The following is a 19677-nucleotide window of genomic DNA, read 5'->3' on the forward strand; positions in this document are numbered from 1 at the left end:
ACCTGCTTCCATGTTGACTTTACTGTAGTGCCAGTTCATCTCTGTTAATGCCTAACTATGATTTGCTGATTTGCTGCACCTGAAGGACAAGATAACAGCATGTAAATTTTTCCTCATTTGAAGACAAATGTTATTGAAAAATGAGTAGAAAGTGCATCCTATGAAAGATTTTTTTTTTAACAAGAATGCTGCAGATTGAAATGGAGAGTGCTTTTGCTATAAGCTACATAATCATTTCCATGTTTTATTTACTTCATTGCATTTATACATTATGTACAATTCCAACCATACATACTTTACACAAACTTTACACAAACTCATTTGGAACAATTAATGTTTATTGGTCCAGAATGCAGGTATTCTGCTTTGTTTTTATTTTGTCTTTTGCCTTGCTTTCCTAGGGAAGGAAAAACTCAACAAAGACTGATACAACCGTTTACCAAGCTGGTGTATTTACTTTATGTCCATACCTTAGAAATGGACTGTTGCTGGAGAGTGAGGAGCCACAATTATTGATCTGCACAAACCACAGAAATAAAATATTTATGCATCTCAATTGATCAGGTTGTCATCTCACTGTCTCTGTCTTCATCCAAATTCCAGGATCATGTTGTTATACAATATGGCTGAGCAGAGGTTTATTTATTTATCAGTCTGGTGGAAAATTCGGGAATAATGATGCACTGAAATTGGTATGTCTGGAGCTATACGTTAAACTGAGGCTTACAATGAATAAATAACTGGGTCAGTCATGAGATTATCTTGCAGACGAGCCACCTCTACTCAAATTTCATTGCAAAAGAAATTCAGATACAGATCTGCAACAGGATATTTCCTGGTATGGTTATTAAATTACCCCTCAGAGACACCTATACCACTCAGACATATTGTGGGGAGACTAACCAAAGTCAGGCTTTCCCAGGGGGCATTGTTTGGAGTGAGCTGATTGGTTTAACAGAATGAACGTTCCTTTTGCTCTCATTTTACTAGTATTCCGGGAGGCCTGTTCTGCCAGTGCTGCCAGAGGAGTTAATGATAATAAATATTGACTACCCTTTAGGCTGTTTGATATGTGATATACATGAATGTGTGGAAAATACACATATTACACCTATTAGCTCCCTAACTGATCATTTGAAATTCACGTCTTAATCTCTGTAATCCCGACATCATACAATAAGCATAATAACAGCAGAAGACAAGTACTTTGCTGACGTGTGTCTACACAATATATTGTTTTAGAATACCAATAAGGTAACAGTAAATTATACCAGCAACCTTGGTTTGCTGGCATTTTTACACAAAAAAGAACATTAACTGAAAAGAGCAAACATTTGAAACTGTCCCTTTTGGGTCATTATCCCTCTGCTGGTTGACAGTACATTCGTATTGTTTTTAAGCAGCATGGCAGAGCAGCTAATGTGGAGCACAGTTAATGAGATCAGTCAATAAAATGATATTAAGACGAGCGCTGCTGCGCAGCATAGCTCTAAAATATGCTATTTTAATGAGCATCAATTCAGATATGGCGCTGTGCATTAGTACTCATATGGAACACATATGCAGTAACGAGCAATATGTGTACATTCCCATCACATCCTGTTAATATAAAAATAACTTCATCTGAGTAGGCTAGTGACTGCTGGCATTAGGGACAAATCCACAACCGCGGACCGCCCTTGCATGTTAAAGAGCACAGAAGTGAATTGTGGGAGGGCACTGCGCCGATGACGTCGCTGGCGGGAAGACTGAAGCGCTCAGAGTTGTTTCCTTCGTGCAGCGCGGGAGACAGGGCACAACAATTCCTACTGCCAGCAGCAATGTAAGTTCAGTTGCACTGCAACGATATTCCCGACAAGTTTGTATCACATTGTAGTGGTCATATTTTATATCAAATAGGTACATAATGCGAGGAGCGTTCAGTTACAATGTGCTGGCCTGTTTTTTGAAATGCATAGCTAGCTAACTGGGCTAGTTGAGCACAACCTTACTGCTAGGCTAGATAACGTGGCTAAATTGCTGCCTAGATACCATTCTTGCAAAGAGTGTTTACGTGGTATCATTGCTAATCTGTTATGTATAACCGATTTATTAAAACCATGATTTACTTACACGCTGGTATTTGTAACCAAGGAGTTGATGGATTCAGCTAACCTCGGGGTAGCGCATTTGAGAAGACTGGTCGTGGTTAGCCAGCTCTTTTGTCACGGGTGAAGTCAAGTTTACAGCAGTAGTTATCTTTGTCTCTGAAAGGAGAGGTCCCAAAGACCTGAAACAAATAATAGTGAAATCACTAGCCTAAAGAATGTCTGCTTCCCGGGTTTTATGCTTTTATCCAACAAACACACTTTGTCCAGCTTTCCATGACGTATAAGGAGTAACTAATGTTTGTTTGTCATATTTATTATTATTATTATTTTCCCTTTTCATAGTCTATTCGAAGTTGGAGATGCCAGCTGAAAGAAAACCGATGCGCTATGGCCACTCAGAGGGACACACAGATGTCTGCTTCGATGACACTGGGAAGTATGTAGCTGGCCGTGAAGCTTTCCTGTGTGTGACGCCTGCTAGGACTTCACACTTACAGTTGCTGTTTTTGGATAATGTCAGTTATGATTTCTTCGAGTATTTGGTAATGTAAATTGGTATGGATCTCAGCCATCGGTAGCTATTTAAACTGGGAAATTTCGTGCAGTTTGTGCTTTATAAATGACTGGCTGAACTGCAACCTTCATCAAGTAGTGAGCAAATGGATATACCTTTTTATTACTGGTAAATAGCTGTATTTATGGAAGCATTTGCACTACATAATATCACAAAACACCACCAGAGATCTTTTGTGATTGTTTCAAAGCTACCAAAAATACGCATCTATTCTAGTAATTTTACCCTTATGTAGGATTTGCTAATATGTACGGGGCAGTCAGGACAAACACTTGTATTTGTCATTGGTAATGGCTAGATTCTGTGCTATAGTAGTGTATATGTCCACACATTGAAGAACTTGTTCATCTGGGTTTGTGTTGGTCTCCGCTCTCTGCACAGCTTTCACTCTCTTGCCTCTTCAGGTATATAGTCACCTGTGGAAGTGATGGGGACGTACGGATATGGGAGAGTCTGGATGATGATGACCCTAAATCCATCAGCGTGGGGGAGAAGGCATATTCTTTGGCCCTGAAGGTGAACACAAAAGATCACTGTGATTCAGTTTTATTATAAAGTAGTACATGAGGTCATATTAATCATATGACAGTGGTCTGTGAAAGACCACATAGAACTTGTGTAAACTGTTCATATTTCATTTTCAAGTCAGAATGGTTAGAAGACTATTGCTTTGGTTCTTTTGGTTGTTTTCTTCCTTATGTAGTTTTAAATAATTTGCCGCATTGCCTGCTTTTGGCTTATTATCCCTCATTAGTCCACGTGCATGAAATAGATGTCCAAAGTCATGCCCAATATGGTGGCCAAAGCCTTTTTTCATATGTTAATGAAGTTTACGGCGCTCAGACATGACTCTTACACTTGGCACATTCATTAGCCGTGGATTGCAGAGGTGTGCAAACTGATTGCTGTGCCTGTGGGTCCCTGGCCAGTCTTAGCCGTGCCCACTATGGTAAACACCCACATTGTCTCTGGATGGTCTTTTTGTAAACAAGACTTCTTGTGCATGTCATGGTCGGCATTCTCTCCAGCTAATTTTTCCAGTATTTGTAGGTGCACTCTTGACCATGCCTCAGTCCCCAGCCATTTGAATAGCAAGCTTGATGCATCCCTTGCGGCCACTAGTTTTTAATGAAAGCCGTTGATCACAGTTGTGTTTGCAGGTGGTTACATGCACTGCGGATTGCGTTCTGCAGTTCTGATGGCTGCTCTTACCTTAAATGTCCTACAGAATGGGAAGCTGGTCACTGCCGGGTCCAACAACACGGTCCAGATCCACACATTTCCCGACGGGGATCCGGATGGGATTCTGACCCGCTTCACCACCAATGCCAATCACGTCGCCTTCAGCAGCAACGGGTCCAGAGTCGCAGCCGGCTCCAGGTGAGCATCTGCTCATTTAGTGATTAGGATAAAACGGTGCTGGATTACAGTTTGGAAAACAAAATGAATATAGTTTGAGGAACGTGTCGCCTTTTATCTCTTTTACTATTTTTGTTACTCATGATTGCTTTAAAAATGGAGTCTGAAGTCAGACTTAAGTTGAAAAGGGTCTAAATAGGTACCTTCACTGAATTAAGTGCTTTGGTCATTGGGTCTATAATGTGGGAGAAGAGAGTTCTGTTATTTGTGGCTTGTTCTCCGTATTCTGAGTCAACTGAGTTGAGGAGTGAAATAGAATGGAAGTGAAATAAGTCCTAAGGTACAATTTCAGGCTTGTACATTCTCCGGTCCAAAAGAGAGACCTTTGGCAAATGCAAGCCACCACTGAACTAATCTAACTAAGGTCTCACACTTCAGCTGTTAGTTAATTCCTTGAAAAGGTTCTGCATTCTTCATACTCCTTCCCTTATTCAGAATGACCAGCGTTGCAGTGTTGGTTGTTGTATTTCTTGCCTGACGTGAGGTAAATGCCTGTTGGCTGTGTGCATCGACTTTAACCAGGTGGATTACGGAAATTAAGCTAATGACCAGCTCACCTGATTGATTGTCCTTTTGTGTGTCCGATGTTTGTTTGATTATTGATTAGGAGAGATACGCCAGCTGGGGCCGCTGGAGCGTTATTGAACTGGCTCCTCGAAAACCTCAGAAATATGCACAGAGGAGCCTTTTCCATTAGTTCTCACTGCGGAACCTGCAGATTGAGATCTTTAATATGAGCCTGCCTGTCTCTCTCTTCCTCCTCCTGCTGGATAGAGGGTGTCAGAGTGAAAGGTGGATGCAGGGTGCTGTGATTTCATATTTCTCCTCCTTGGCCCCCAGTGACTTCCTGGTGAAAGTTGTGGAGGTGTCGGATAGCAGCCAGCAGAAGACGCTACGTGGCCATGATGCCCCTGTACTGAGCGTGACCTTTGACCCCAAGGACGAGTTCCTGGTAGGTTGCGGGTTCTGTTCTTGCATTCCAGAAAGGCGCTATCAAATTTGCTAAGGACAAACGTATCGGCTGACTCAGGGAGGCTGCCTCTGGCATCCAGACATATCATAATTGGTATAACATGTTATTGGACGACTGCCACTGATTTAGATTATTAGAGCATTTGATTATAGGTCCACTACTGCTGAAAATGCTGTGTATAAGTGGAGTCTGATTTCAGTGTTTTTATTCCAAACCAGGGCTCATCTAGCTGTGATGGAACTGTAGCTGTCTGGAAAATTGAAGACCAGGTATGATGATCAGGCAGTGGACTGTAGTTTGTCTGGCTCCTTTAATTTATTTGCTCAGTGGATGACCTTGACTGACTTGCAGAATCCATTTGGTCATTTAATTTAGATTGCAGTACTGAACTAAAGTTTACTGTGGTGACTGAACCTCTGCCCCATCAGGCAGTTGGCCACACTGCTTCCTTGAAATAATACACAGAAATGTGTTTTAATGCTTTACAGGTACAAGTGAAAAACTGGAAGATTCTTCAGAAGTTTAATGATGTCAGCAATGCCAAGTCTCTGTGCAGGCTTGCGTGGCAGCCAGGTTCTGCAAAGGTACCCGTTAACCTCCTCGCCTCAGTGAAGTAACTGTATTCACCGGTGACTCTTTCATTTCCTTGGACATTCACGAATGCCTACACTGTTCGTAATGCTTGTTAACCTTTTGTGGTTGGTCTGTGCTAAAAAATGTTCAGGTTGAATGAAATTGCTGGCAGACAAGACAGACACACTGGCAACACCTTATGAGATGCCATTGTGGCTACGTGTTCGTAGAATGTTCTAGTAGCATTGCTAACTACCTTACATGTTTTACTCTGATCATGAATGTAATCCGGTACAGCTCAGACCTGAAATGGTACTATTTTGTGGTACAGTATGCCAGTGGTTTCCATAGTGACACACCGTGGTGCTGTCTGTTGTAGCTGCTGGCTGTTCCCGTGGATACAGCAGTGCAGCTGTATGAGAGAGACTCCTGGAACCATGTGAGCAGCCTCTCCGATGACTTCGTAACTCAGGTGAATGGAGATTTCCCCCCCGCGCTGCATTTTCAGTCCACATACTGACCTGTCTGATCCCTATGCCTTTTTAACTTTTTTTTCTCTTTCTGATTCTTCTCTCTCCTCCAGCCTGTTAACGTGGTGGCGTGGTCACCGTGTGGAAAGTTCCTCGCAGCAGGAACTGTGGGGGGCATCTTGGCGGTTTGGGATGTGGAGAGGAAGCTGTGTGTCGAAAGGTAATGGAGCACCTTAGGGATTTTAAAAATGTGTTTAGTGCTAATGTTTTTTTTGGAAACGCATTTTCATTTAGTATGATAGATGGTAGGAGTATTTGTCTTTAAAAAATTTAAAAAAGTGAATCGCCTGGAGATGTTGTTGCATCTGTATCTCGTAAGGGTGCTGCTTGGCTGAGTTTGCTGTTTGTCCTGCCTCAGAGAGAAACATGAGAAAGGCTACACTGTGTGTGGGATGGCCTGGCATCCGTCTGGGGGACAGATAGCCTACACTGACACAGAGGGTTGCCTCGGTCTGCTCGACGGGGTGTCTGCCACCACCTCTTCATCAGCCGCCACAAAGAGCCTCAAGGTCAGTCTGTGACGTCACTGCGGTGCTCCCGGGACAGTCCCTGTGACAACATTACTAATGAGGCATATCAGGAAAAGAAGCACCTGTGTCTAAATGAAGCCAAAAATGTGGTCTGTTTGAGCAACAATAAGGTTCCTGTTTGTTGGACAAAGGAGTGCCCGTGTTCTTGGCAACAGGTTGCATTTGTAATGTGTGGAAAAGGGTGAAAATGCAGTCACTAACCTGTCACTACAATATCATGTAGCTGAAGTGAATTTCAGCGTGGATATCAGAGTCGGTCTGTTGAAGGACAGGCAGGTTGGAAAATGATTTGCTGGCCGCATTTGACCTTCTCACCGAGACAGTGGTTTGATGATGCTTGCAGGCCACAGAAAACAAAGTCGGAGGAGAATATGACGACCTGTTTGATGGGGACGATGACGGGCTGCTGGGGGAGAACCTGAGTGAGGCCGGCTCGCCTGTGAAGAACCCCATCGCCGACGATGAGGACGATGATGACCTCATGCCCTCCACCGGCAGGCCCAGAAACCGTGGCGCTTTCCTGGATGATGACGAAAACTCTCAAGGTGGGTGACGTCAGAGCGGGCTCGTAACCGTCTGAGGATCAATGTCTGCTTGTTCCAGGAAAAGGAAATTAAATAAATGCATTCTGACTGGGGCTTTTGTTTTTATGGACGTGTATTAGATACATGAGACACATGTAGAACCTGTCCACCGATCTCTCACACACCTGGTTTGGCAGTTGCTGACAACCAGTTGCCTGGTTTTCCACACTTAAGCTTCTGGTTCCATGAAGCTGATTAGCACAGCCAAGATATGCGTGTTGTTGTGGGGTACCCAGGTCAGGTGCTCAAGGATGGCTAATCTTGTATGACAAGTACAAAAAATTAGACGTGTCACATCTGAACATGTGGTTGTAAGGACTGTAGTTTTTTCTAACTGATCCAAAAACACGAGGGGGAGGGTCGAGGAGACACAGCGGTACCAATTCTGAGCCCGAGCGTGTTTTCTCTGCACAGATGCGGGGTCTGTGAAGTTGGGCTCGGACAAATATGGGGACGATGACGGGGCCAGCACCATTCTGCCGTCCTCGACACCTGCCCCGCCCCGCCCGGTGTACGAGGGGCCCATGCCCACCCCCCCGCAGAAAGCCTTCCAGCCGGGCTCCACTCCAGTGCACCTCATGCACCGCTTCATGGTGAGAGGACCGACCTCAGGCGCCGCTGTGGGCTCTCTGGGGTTCTGCTAGTTCAGATCCTCATCTTCTGAAGCATCGCTCTTGTTCGCCTCAGTGCGGTTGTGTTTGATATCCTTATAAAAATAGCTTGGCTCAGGCGTGTGTTCTTAGAAATCACTGGGCTTTTTGGGTGACTGCTTTATGATTAATTCTGAATTGAGTCTGTGAGGAGATGATCATTTGAGAGTGCTGAATGTCAAAGTCTGCCTCCTTTTGTAGAAGAGAGTAATGACTGGTTAGAGAACCTGTTGTGTCATTGTACCTACTGAGAATGTGACATGACGTCCACTGTGTCCCACGCTTCAGGTATGGAACTCTGTGGGCATCGTGCGCGGGTACAACGACGAGCAGGACAACGCCATTGATGTGGAGTTCCACGACACCTCCGTCCACCATGCCATGCACCTCACCAACTCCCTGGGCCACACCCTGGCCGACCTGTCTCATGAGGCCGTGCTGCTGGCCTGTGAGGGCACGGACGAGCTCGCCAGGTAAGGTACTTCCCACCCGCGTCCTACAACAGGGGCTTGTCCTTTACGGAGCTGCGCGTTAAATTGACTTCACTGTGCGTTACTGAATCTGAAGCTTCAGTGTGAATTTAGACAGCGGAGTTCACAGTACCGGTCAAAGGTTTAGACACGCTTGATTAAAATAGTGGGGAAACATACAATCAAAGACATTTTGATGTAAAGACTTATGCTTAAATGCTTGGAATTTGTTTCTTAGACATCAGCTACACTATTTATATTTGTCTATGTATGAATTTCTTTCAAAAAAAAAAAAATATATATATTTTTGCCTTCTTTGAAGAATCTAAAATGAGTTCTGATTTGTTTAACACTGTTTTTGGTCACTGCATTATTCCATTTGTGCTATTTGATAGTTTAGTATGTCTTTACTATTATTCTAAAATGTGGAAAATAGAAAGTTTTTTTTATTTTTGCTATGACTTGGTGTGTCCAAACATTTGACTGGTACTGTAAGTGAGCACAGTTTTGTAGTTGTTTCTGCATTATAACCATCAATAGAGAAAGCCTCTCTCGGGTGTTGTGCAGGGTACCTCAGCTGTGCGGCTTACATTGCTGTTTCCTCTCTCCGACGCAGCAAGCTTCAGTGCCTGCACTTCTCCTCCTGGGACACCAACAAGGAGTGGATGGTGGACCTGCCGAAGGGGGAGGACGTGAGGGCGCTGTGTTTGGGGCAGGGCTGGGCGGCCGCGGCCACCAGCGCCCTGCTGGTGCGGATCTTCTCCGTCGGTGGGGTTCAGAGGGAGGTGTTCTGCCTGCCGGGGCCCGTGGTCTGCATGGCAGGGCATGGGGAACAGCTCCTTATCGCCTACCACAGAGGTACACACATACGGATGCACGCTGGAATTATCTCACTTGCTGTGGCCTAGCCTCAAACCTTTTGAAGTGCGTATATTTCCGCAAGAAGATTTTGAATTTAACTGTACTGGAAATCAAATAACATTGTTTTGTTGTTGTTGTTTGTTGTTGTTTCTGTTATTCTATGGAGAAGGCACTCTAAAACCTTTTTTGGAGGAGTTATCTTTCATTTTTAACAGATAACACTGAAAACATCTGAAATTGCTTGCTGATTTCACTAAACTGTTATAACGCTGAAACAATGCTGGCTACTGTGTTCTGAACTTGCCGATGCGGAGACTTGTGTTTCACGCATTGTCGCATTTGATGGTTCAGTTGCATCCCCATTGATGTGGTGCCTTGTCTGCCCTGGCTCCCAGGCACAGGGTTTGATGGGGAGCAGGCCCTCGGGGTCCAGCTGCTGCACTGTGGGTCCAAGAGGAAGCAGGTGATCCATGGGGAGCCCCTCCCCCTCTCACGAAAATCCTACCTTTCTTGGATGGGCTTTACCGCTGAGGGTGAGTCTCTCCACCTCTCCACACTCTCTCCTTCTCTTTCTCTGCCTCTTCATGTCTTCATTCTCTAAATCTCCTGTCTGGCTCTCCTATCCTTTGTTTTTACCTCTCTGTTTCATACTTCACTGAGTCTTTCCTGCTAATGTCACTGCTGTGCCCCCGGTGTCACAGTGTGAATACGAAGTGGCCGTTCTTTCGCAGGCACTCCATGCTTTGTGGACTCTGAGGGTGTTGTGCGCATGCTAAACCGCTCCCTGGGAAACACGTGGACGCCGGTGTGCAACACGCGGGAGAACTGCAAGGGGAAGTCGGACCACTACTGGGTGGTGGGCGTCCATGAGAACCCCCAGCAGCTCAGGTGCGACCCCCGTCCCCCCCCCCACCGCCACCATGTGCACGTTCATTAGATCACGGTGGTCCTGTGGTCAGTGTCATTGTACCCCCTGACGGCCGGTCTGCTCTCTGTCCGTAGGTGCATACCCTGTAAGGGGTCACGTTTCCCCCCCACGCTTCCCCGCCCCGCCGTGGCCATCCTGCCCTTCAAGCTGCCCCTGTGCCAGACCACCACGGAGAAGGGCCAGATGGAGGTAAGTTCTGCGGCGCCCGCGGGCACATGCTACGGAGCGGCTGTCACCCAGGAGAGCTCCCTGTGGGCGCCCACGCTGCCTGAAACCCTGCCACTGTGCCAGATCTGAGCCCAGGGGCTCCAGCCTGCTGCAGATACTGTCTAAATGGAGCACTCAGAAACAATAGCAGATCCTTATATTTATGGAATCCTTTTATTGCTATGTAAACATTTGTAGCTACTTCTGCACTCAGTCACATTGATTGGACAAGAGAGGGTGAAGGAGTTGCACATGCTGTGGGTGTCTGTCTGAAAGAACAGATGGGATCCTAGGAACACAACAGAAGTAGCGTCGAGTAGTTATCAGGGCAGCGGACTCCTGGCCAGATGGTCTTGTGTTTGAATCCTGACTGGTATACTTCTGTGTGTTTATTTTTTTTTTAGCAGTAAGAATGCCACATTCAAGAATGCCTGGCGAATAAACAACATTGAGAGAAAGAAATGACATCATCCGCTGCCCGTGTCTCTGTTGCAGGAGCAGTACTGGCGTTCTGTGCTCTTCCACAACCACTTTGACTTCCTGTCCTCCAGCGGCTATGAGATTGATGAGGAAGGGAAGAACCAGGCCCAGAAGGAGCAGCAGGAGCTGCTGATGAAGATGTTTGCTGTGAGACTAAATTATGTTTAGACTGCACCGAGGAGAATGATTCCAGTCTGCTAGGGGCTGTGCCAGTGTCCTGCGACACCAAATTCAGTGATATTTGGAAATGCAGAATACACATTTTAATTACATAGCCATTTACAAGTGTATATTACATCTTCTTGCACTGAAAACCCACAGTTTTTTGTGCTTCGGGGATGAAATTGGGATGCACCAGCAATAGACTCTTTGACTTCTTTCACGTTGTTTCCATTGGAATTGGGTCCGAAACGAGAGATGCTTAAAGCCGCGTCTTTCCCTTTGCCTTGTGTTTGTGTGTGTGTGTGTGTGTGTGTGTGTGTGTGTGTACGTGTATGAAATGCGTGTGTGCGTGCGCCCCTGCAGCTGTCGTGCAAGCTGGAGCGGGAGTTCCGCTGCGTGGAGCTGGCGGAGCTGATGACGCAGAGCGTGGTGACGCTGGCCATCCGCTACGCCTCGCGCTCGCGGCGGATGGCCCTGGCGCAGCGCCTCGGCGAGCTGGCCATGGAGAAGGCGGCCGCGGCCCAGCTGGAGGAGGAGCAGGAAGAGGAGGAGCCCGAGTATTCCAGGCGCAGCTCTGGGTAATGACACTCTGCGCGTTTTTAAAAAAATGAGTGACACATGGAGGAATTGCGAACGTACTTATTTTGTTCTGGGAGTGGGTTTATGATGTCACTGTTCAGAAATAAGTATGGAGTAGGCATTGTAGCATAGAAGTTTTGCTCAGAGTTTCGTTACATTGTTATCATTAAAAAGACACTCTTATCCAGAGTGACTTACACAGCTTACAACTTGACATTTCTACAGCTGGATATTTACTGAGGCAATTCTGGGTTAAGTGCCTTGGCTAAGAGTACAGCAGCAGTGTCCCTGAGAGGAATCGAATCAGCAACCATTTGGTTATGAGCACTGCAACTTATCACCGTGCTACACAGCTGTCCCAGACTTGCATTTAAACATTTTCTTTAGCTGCTGTTCCTCCTTGGTTACTCAGAAGGGAAGAGCAACAGATTAGGAGACACAATTTGAAATTTGGGGATGTGTGATTGAAGTGTCACCTCAGGTACAACAGGACTGGCGCTGAGTACCATGAATCGCGACAGTGGAGCAGCAGACAGTCCCAGGAGGAAGAAGGCTGTGAGGATGAGGATGGTCAGCAGCAGATGGAAACTGAAGAATGCGCGGAGAGAAAGAAACCATGTGAGAGCCGCTACAAAACACAGACACCACGGCCTCAAGCACAGGCCCGATAATGCTATTTGTAACCCCACGGAATGCTTCCAAAACCAACCATCCTTACATCGGGTGTTGCCTTCACAGTCTTTATTGTAGTCTTGTATGGAAATAGCATGGAGTTACTAGGTGGATATGAGTCACAGGTTGACCTTTTTTTACTTTTTTTCCTGCCAAGGTTCAGTTTGTTAACACAAGTTTTATAGAGGTGTTGAGGAGGTGTGCTGAAGGAGGAATGTGTTTCTGACAAATTAATATCAGAATAAATTACAGTTCATGTTTCTTCCTGTCATGGTGGGGCATAAGTAATCTGTCTTCCCTTTATGTAAAGATAAAATCTTTGAGATATGCATTGTGTGACCCAAGTTGTTGCTTATAAAACCATTGTACTTTACCAAGCAGGCCTAAATCCGTTTAATAAAGGGGACAACTCGCCAGAAAAACCATCACCTAAACCTGGTAAGTAGAGTATGTGTTAAAGGGTTTTTAACTAGATAAGCAATTCAGGGAACCCTGTCTTCATAATTCATACAAATTGTAACTTTTTTTTACTGAAATACTGCATGCTAGATTGGCATTACCCCCTATCAGTCTTTTTGAAGAATAACTCCATATTATCTTTCTTACAGTGAGCAAAGAAGGGCGTGTGAACCCTTTCAAGGTAAGGTGCTCTTGGCTGTGTGGGATGTATGGTGTGATGTATTTGTAGCTTGATTTTTAAGATGGTGGCTCTGACATGTAACCTTCAAAAGCAAAGCACAGTTGAAATGGTGGAGAGGCATAGTTCCCTGTGCAACAGAGGACCCAACCATATGGAAAGGCAACCTTGTTGAATAATCATACGTCTGTTTGTTATTAAATGGCAAAAAAGCTTTAGAATTTATGTGACTAGCCTTCATAGTCGATAGGTGAACTGACAGGCAGTTCGTAGGTCAGTTTGTTCTACACAGAGTAGTACAGAGCAAGGCATTTGTCTGGTTTTCTCTATTTCTTGAGAATTAGCCAAGATTGCTCACCTTTTTTCTGTGTGGACACATCTCTCTAGTGTACAAACAGATTGGAATGTTAATTGTGAAATCAGTGCAATCATTCAACTGTTAGCCACTGCCAAAGAGCAACACTGCACCACGTTGATGTAAACGAGCAGCGCCTCAGCCACGCAACACTTAAAGTTTGCATGTTAATCTCAGTAGCTGCACCATTAAAGTGATACTACCCTTAACACTGATACCAGAGATTATGGAATTCTTTCCTGTGGTGGTGCTCTGCACTGGCTTTCAGTCCATTGGATCTTCACAGCAAGGCTGATGGCTCCTGTCATTGACAGGTGTCCGGTTCGGGGAAACCCAACAGCTCGTCATCAGGTCAACAACGGGTGACCAATGTCCTGGACTCCATGACACTGACGAGCAGGAAACCCTCTATGATGGGCAGTTCTGGGGCAAAGCAAAGAAAGGACCCAGTTTTGAAGCCCCTGGCACCCAGACCCAAGTCCAAGGTACGTGCAGGACCTTAAGTGACCAATTTGCTCGGAGCCCACCACAGGGTACACATGATCATATTTCTGCTTAATAGCTGTTCAGCAGGTTCCCTGCTGAGGGTAACTGCATATCCGATGGCAGTAACGATTTCCGTTTGGTAATGAGGGGCTTGCATGACAACCAGAGCCCTTTCAGCCTCTCAGGGTTGCAGCTGTGCACCTCTAACGCAGAGATCAATGTGTGGATGTTATAACCTGCTCCCAGTGTTTGCTGTTAAACATTGCATGTGTATGGGTGCACACACTGAGCGCAGAAAGGAACTGTGAGATCAGTGTGAACTTACGTTGACGCACAGTATTATAAAGGGCCATTGAGGTATAAAAAACCACAAGCTGAGATCAACAAGTTGGCAGAAATTTTGCTGTGTCTAAATAAAAAAGTTTATCTGGACACACAAGGTAAGAGTGTCTTACCTGTCAAATCTGAGACAAGTGTGACCTCAGACCCCATGTATGATGCTGTATTATGAACAGGTGTCTCTCTTGGATATAGTTCTCTTTTTGGGACACATTACAGTGAATAAAATTGTTAAGAGCAGAGGTTGAATAGAATCCTCTCAAACAAACTCATTATTGACAAGCCCCTTAATTAAAGTGACCACTCAGTAATGAGCCGTCAGGCATTTTGTCTTATCAGTCATTTGATTGATGAACATCTGTCCCATGGAGAGTTAGAGTTATAGTTCCTGTGTTTTTACAGGGGGATTTTTTTTATTGTACAGTGGGTCTAAATCTTTAGAACAAGTTAGGCATTTCAACACTGAGATTTTTTTTCTCACTTGCCCAGTCAAGATCATTTTCTTTATTAATTATACTCTCTGAAAAATCACTTCACATCAGGCTAAGCCAGTCAATTTCTGTTCACATGCAGTCCTCCACCCGCTATTCCAAGTTACGAACTGAATTTATGAATTCACACAGCAGTTGAAGGAGAGATGTTGATCACAACTTTGCCAGTGAGTGACACTGACATTGATGTCTCCATCAGACCCAGGCTACACTACTGCAGATGAGTGTCCCCAAAGCCACCAGTAAGAAGCCAGAGGAGAAGGAGCCGAGTGCAGACACACAGAGGATCACAGAGGGAGCATCTTCAGCCTCCCCTGCTGACAACATTGAGAACAGGAAGTAAGAAACATAGTTTATGTATTTATTTTAGTTTTTGTTTGTTTGTAAACTGTGTCAGTAGATCTCTTATGGGGCTCTCAGTGTTGTAATGATGTACACATTCAGTAATATTTTGACCCTAGTACAACCTTCTTCTTAAAAATTTGACACCAAACCCAAACCTCTTATGATTTAAGGCACATAATATAGGTAATTCAAGTTTCTTGTATCTGATTGGATTGTATACACAATGGATCATTCATTGAACAAACAAGGTACAAACTAAAGTGATTTATCTATGAATCAAAAGTAGGACTGAATACACTGCAGACACTTGAAGATACCAGAAATGGAAGAAGGTCTGTATTCTTCACATTGGTTTGGCTGGAGTGTGTAGAAACGAAATGGATGTAACCCTGGCACTGTGGATTCCATTTCACTGGGATTCAGTGCCAGTTTTTAGCTGATAAGGTTGTGATTAAGTGCAGTGGGCACTGTGGATTAGTTGGTAGCTGTGTCACTGCCATGGTCCAGAATGGTCCATGGTCCAGAATGTTGATTTTGTACACAATGAAACTCTCCTGGGAGTGGGATCTTGTGTCAAGGGAGCTGTGTCATCTTTAATCAAAAACCTCCCAGCTGATGAATATGCTAGTAATAGATGCCATCTCTAAGTATTACTTTTAAAACTGCAAAATGACCAATTAGAGCAGAGACAGGCTAGTTATTTTGTGTCTCTGAGATTTCACAGGACATGAAAATTTCAAGATAATTTGAAGTGGAAGTTGGGTTTCAGAGGGTGGGTTTAACAAAAGGGCAAAAGAGAATATATTCTGCCTTTCACAGCCAACACAGTACAGTTCATGAGATTTGTTGTGAAATGTATAGAACTGCTGAGCGCAGGGTTCAATTAATCAAATTGCAATAAACTGTCCCTAGATACCTCTGCAGGTGTAAGTGGTTTAAGAAAGGCCAAAGCTTTGTGCAAATACAACAGCAACAGACATGGCTATGAATACCTGGTGGCAACTAGCTGCAGAGCCGAGTGGCACAGCACAGAGACTGAGCGTGTAGAGGGTGAGGTCATGTAAAATATTTCAGCCTTCACAGCACCCCTGGTTCTCATTACCAGGCACAGGCAATTAGGCAATTGTGAGAGACATAAAAACTTCAAAGGGGTGGAAAACCTCAACAATGAAATCTGTGAAAATCAGATATAGTCCTCAAGGACTATACCCAGGGTACAGTCCTTGAGCAGCAAAAAAAAAAAAAAAAAACGGTAAATGGTTGATCAGCAAAAGTGCCGCACGGTGGCATTAGCTAGCTAGCTAACTAACGTTGACCACGTCCTGGGTGACCTACAGCAGTGTTATTTCACCACTTGAATTGAACCGAAGACTACTAGCGAAATGCGTTTTGTGGAGTTCTTTGTGCTTCCCTAGGTTTGCACTGCAGCAAGGCTTTTAGCTTAAGTGTTATTTAAAATTTTCGTTTTACACAATAATAAAAACAGTGATTTAACATAACAGCAAAGACAGAAATATAAAAGCAACAGAAAAAAGGGAGTGAAATGAAACATAAAACAGCCAAAATATAAAAAAGGATGAAAACGTTATTCCTCAGACATCCAAATTACAGTTCATTGTATTTCACAGAAAATTATTAATGAATCTGTTTTGTAACTATGGAAGACCTGACCCCTTTAAAAGTGTGGTTTGACAAATTGTACCAAAATTACTACAAAACAGGGGCCCATATGTCATTTCACCAGTCTATGACTGTGAAAATGTTGCCTTTTAAACCAAGATGTTGGGATAAATATTCTGAAGCCTAAATGCTGAAAGTGGCTATGCCTCATTCTGAAACATGTCATCATATGAACATTTTATCCAGTAGGAGATATTGGATTGTGACAGGACATGAACTTTTTAGATTTGTTATCTGACTCTTAAATGCCATTGACCCCAACAGAGGTGAAACTCCATCTAGGATTGGCACACACTGCGAAATCAGGTTTTTCAGGTTCAGGTCCTGGGGTCAGTGTAACTGTGCTGATTGTTCAGATAATGTAGAATTTAATTGTAAATGTTGTGTATTGCACTGAATTAAGGTGTCTCCCAACGAAAAAAAGCGTGTAAAAGTAGGGCATGTGAGAACTCTGCTTAGTAATATGTAAAATGGATGTCTCCTTCACCTCAAGTGGACATGATTGTAGACTGTTCTAGCTGTACATGCTTTTCGATTGTTGAAAGAAGGAGCTTCCATACCGAAGGCTCTGGTGGGTGTGCTACTACCCCAGCTGCACAGATGTGCACAGTGTGTAAATATAAGTTTGCCTGTCTATTTCAGACCAAAGACGGGCTTCCAGCTGTGGTTGGAGGAGAACCGTAAAGGTATCCTGGCTGACAGTCCAGACCTGGATGAAATGGATGTCATCAAGGAGGCCATGGGTCGCTTCCGGGCTTTGTCAGCAGAGGACAGACTGGTAAGATCGGCAGCTGGGTAAATGTATGAAATTATTCATTATTAATTTATATTATTATTAAATATTTGTAAATTTGAATGTAAGGCATCAGCAACAAGTCTCAAAGTTGTCTGGGTCTTTAGGGCAAATGAAGGCCACTATACTCTTTTAGGGTATAAGCCATTGTTTTTCCCACCTCAGGTCCTTTACTGTCAGAGCTGAAATGTTGCTTTTAGTCTAATTGCATAGCAAAAAGGGAAATGTCTATGAAAGGACATGTCACGTAAAAGCTGAAGCCAGCTGTATTTCAGATAGGGTATTCCACACTGTTTCAGCAGAGATCACGAACCTCAAACGTAAGGATCAGTAGTAGTTTACAGAAAACTCATGCATGTACTCAACAAATATTTATCATTAAATTACGGCAAGGGTCTCCAAAACCCACCCCTCCCGTATTCCTCGTTTGCAAACAGACATCATCCCCCCTCTGATTCCCACTTCCTTTTTTTTAACGTGGGCCACACAAACCACAGCACACACACACAAACATTCGCTCTTAGCCCTCTTCAAGGACCTGGTCGTGACCCAGCACTCAGAAGGCCACTCAGTAGAAAGGAACCTGACAGATACACCAGAGCCTTGGGGAGAGGTCGGGCTGAATGGACTTAGAACGCCTGTTGCTTGGGAACCCAAGCTGGAGAGGGAGGGGGGTTCGGGGGCACTCTTCATTGATCTTATGCTAATGGTCTCGGATTGGGGGTGGGGGTTGGGGGGTGGGGTGCGGAGTAAACGAGCCGGCAGATGCGGGGACACGACAGTGGCTCGCATTTCATTTAAGTTGAAGAATAGGAGTGGGAGGCTTTGGCGGGGTGAAGTGGGCTCCGCTGTTCAGACACGAGCCGGGTGTGATGACTCATCACGGGCTCCGTGACGTCTAGCGTGCTCCGTCTGCCCATAACCGGAATGCTAAAAAGAATACGCTCCCGGGCGAAAGTGCCCTGTCAATAGTGATTACATATAAATGGGTGAAATTTACATCTGCATGATCGTGTGTGTGTGTGTGTGTGTGTGTGTGTGTGTGTGTGTGTGTCACAGAGGTTCCTCATCGCTGTTCACACATTATTTTCACTGCTTCTGGAACTTAACTTTTGCCAGGTCAGAGTGGAAATTACATTACGTTACATTACATTCATTTAGCAGACTCTTATCCAGAGCGACTTCCAGCACAAAAGAACATAAATGTATCCATTCAAGTTGAATGAGCTACGGTGTCAGACCAGGTTAACACTCCCAGACCAGTGAGTGCAAGCATAACACTGTTCAAGCCCCACCCTAAATCAACTAATGTTCTGCTTGATCAGCCTCTATTGAAATAGTGCTGCGACCGAAACGGCCATACCCAGCTAATTATCAAAACAATGACATTAACTTGGCAGCAAACAAACACTCAATGAACAACCTAATACAGCTTACAATACGATGTAAAGAGCTACAAGATATAGTTGCGAAGCACAAGAGTATCATCTTAAAATAATGTCCTTAACACTAATTGGCTATCGACAGTGAAACTAACCTATTTAGTAGAATGCTGGATGTTAGTTCCACAACTGATGAAATACACTCTTCAGTGAAATGTAGTATTTGCTGTCTCTAATGTTGGGGCTATATAAACTCAGCTGGTAGGTTTGTTTTCAGTAATGTTATTACTGCATGGAAGTTAGATCTGGTTTTATTTTATTTTAATGAAAGTCTGCAGACTACTTGTGGTTCTCTGTTGTTTATCTGATAATGCACTTGACTTTATCCTGGTCTGGATTTCAGCTGTTCTTGTTCAGCTTTTATCATTATTATTATTGATAATGATAATAATAATAACCTCTTTCACTCAGTCCTGGACAGAGAGAGCAAAAGGAGGGCAGTCAAGGGAGGTAGCAGAGCTGAAAAAGAGAAAGCGGGAAGAAGAGAGTGAAGAAGGAAAGGTTAATGAACAGAATGAGACAGAGGAGAGCAGCACCAAGAAGAAAAAGGCACTGGACACTTCTGCTAAACTCTCTGCATTTGCCTTCAATAAAAACTGATACACGAGTAAATTAAGCAAAAAAAAGTTTTAGGTTTGTGTTTTTTTTTTTTTTTTTTTCTGTGTAAAATGTGGAACTGAACGTGCAGTTCAAAAAATTTGATGTTACTTTGAGTGAAAGTCTAATTGGTACATTAATTGATATGGGTATGATGTATTTGTCTAGATTAATAATTTCCTCGGCAGTATGCTCATGGGGTTACAATGACTACATGGCATTAAAGGAAA

At 44.2% G+C, this 19677-nt stretch overlaps 1 protein-coding gene across 1 annotated transcript; it reads left to right on the plus strand.

The window, feature by feature from the left end:
• Positions 1 to 1787: 1787 nt before the first annotated feature.
• Positions 1788 to 19450, plus strand: wdhd1 (WD repeat and HMG-box DNA binding protein 1). The gene is made up of 26 exons (XM_036542947.1): positions 1788 to 1822; positions 2433 to 2526; positions 3069 to 3180; positions 3893 to 4044; positions 4924 to 5035; positions 5275 to 5325; positions 5545 to 5640; positions 6009 to 6101; positions 6213 to 6319; positions 6518 to 6668; positions 7033 to 7234; positions 7688 to 7866; positions 8212 to 8396; positions 9010 to 9251; positions 9650 to 9787; positions 9986 to 10142; positions 10257 to 10371; positions 10885 to 11016; positions 11395 to 11588; positions 12092 to 12228; positions 12664 to 12720; positions 12891 to 12922; positions 13589 to 13759; positions 14790 to 14929; positions 17258 to 17393; positions 19262 to 19450. Exons 2-26 carry the CDS (start codon positions 2450 to 2452, stop codon positions 19448 to 19450), a joined length of 3357 nt encoding a protein of 1118 aa, XP_036398840.1. The 5' UTR covers positions 1788 to 1822; positions 2433 to 2449.
• The last annotated feature ends 227 nt before the right edge of the window (positions 19451 to 19677 follow it).

Source organism: Megalops cyprinoides, chromosome 12 (assembly GCF_013368585.1).
Source record: "Megalops cyprinoides isolate fMegCyp1 chromosome 12, fMegCyp1.pri, whole genome shotgun sequence".
NCBI classification, from domain to species: Eukaryota; Metazoa; Chordata; class Actinopteri; order Elopiformes; family Megalopidae; genus Megalops; species Megalops cyprinoides.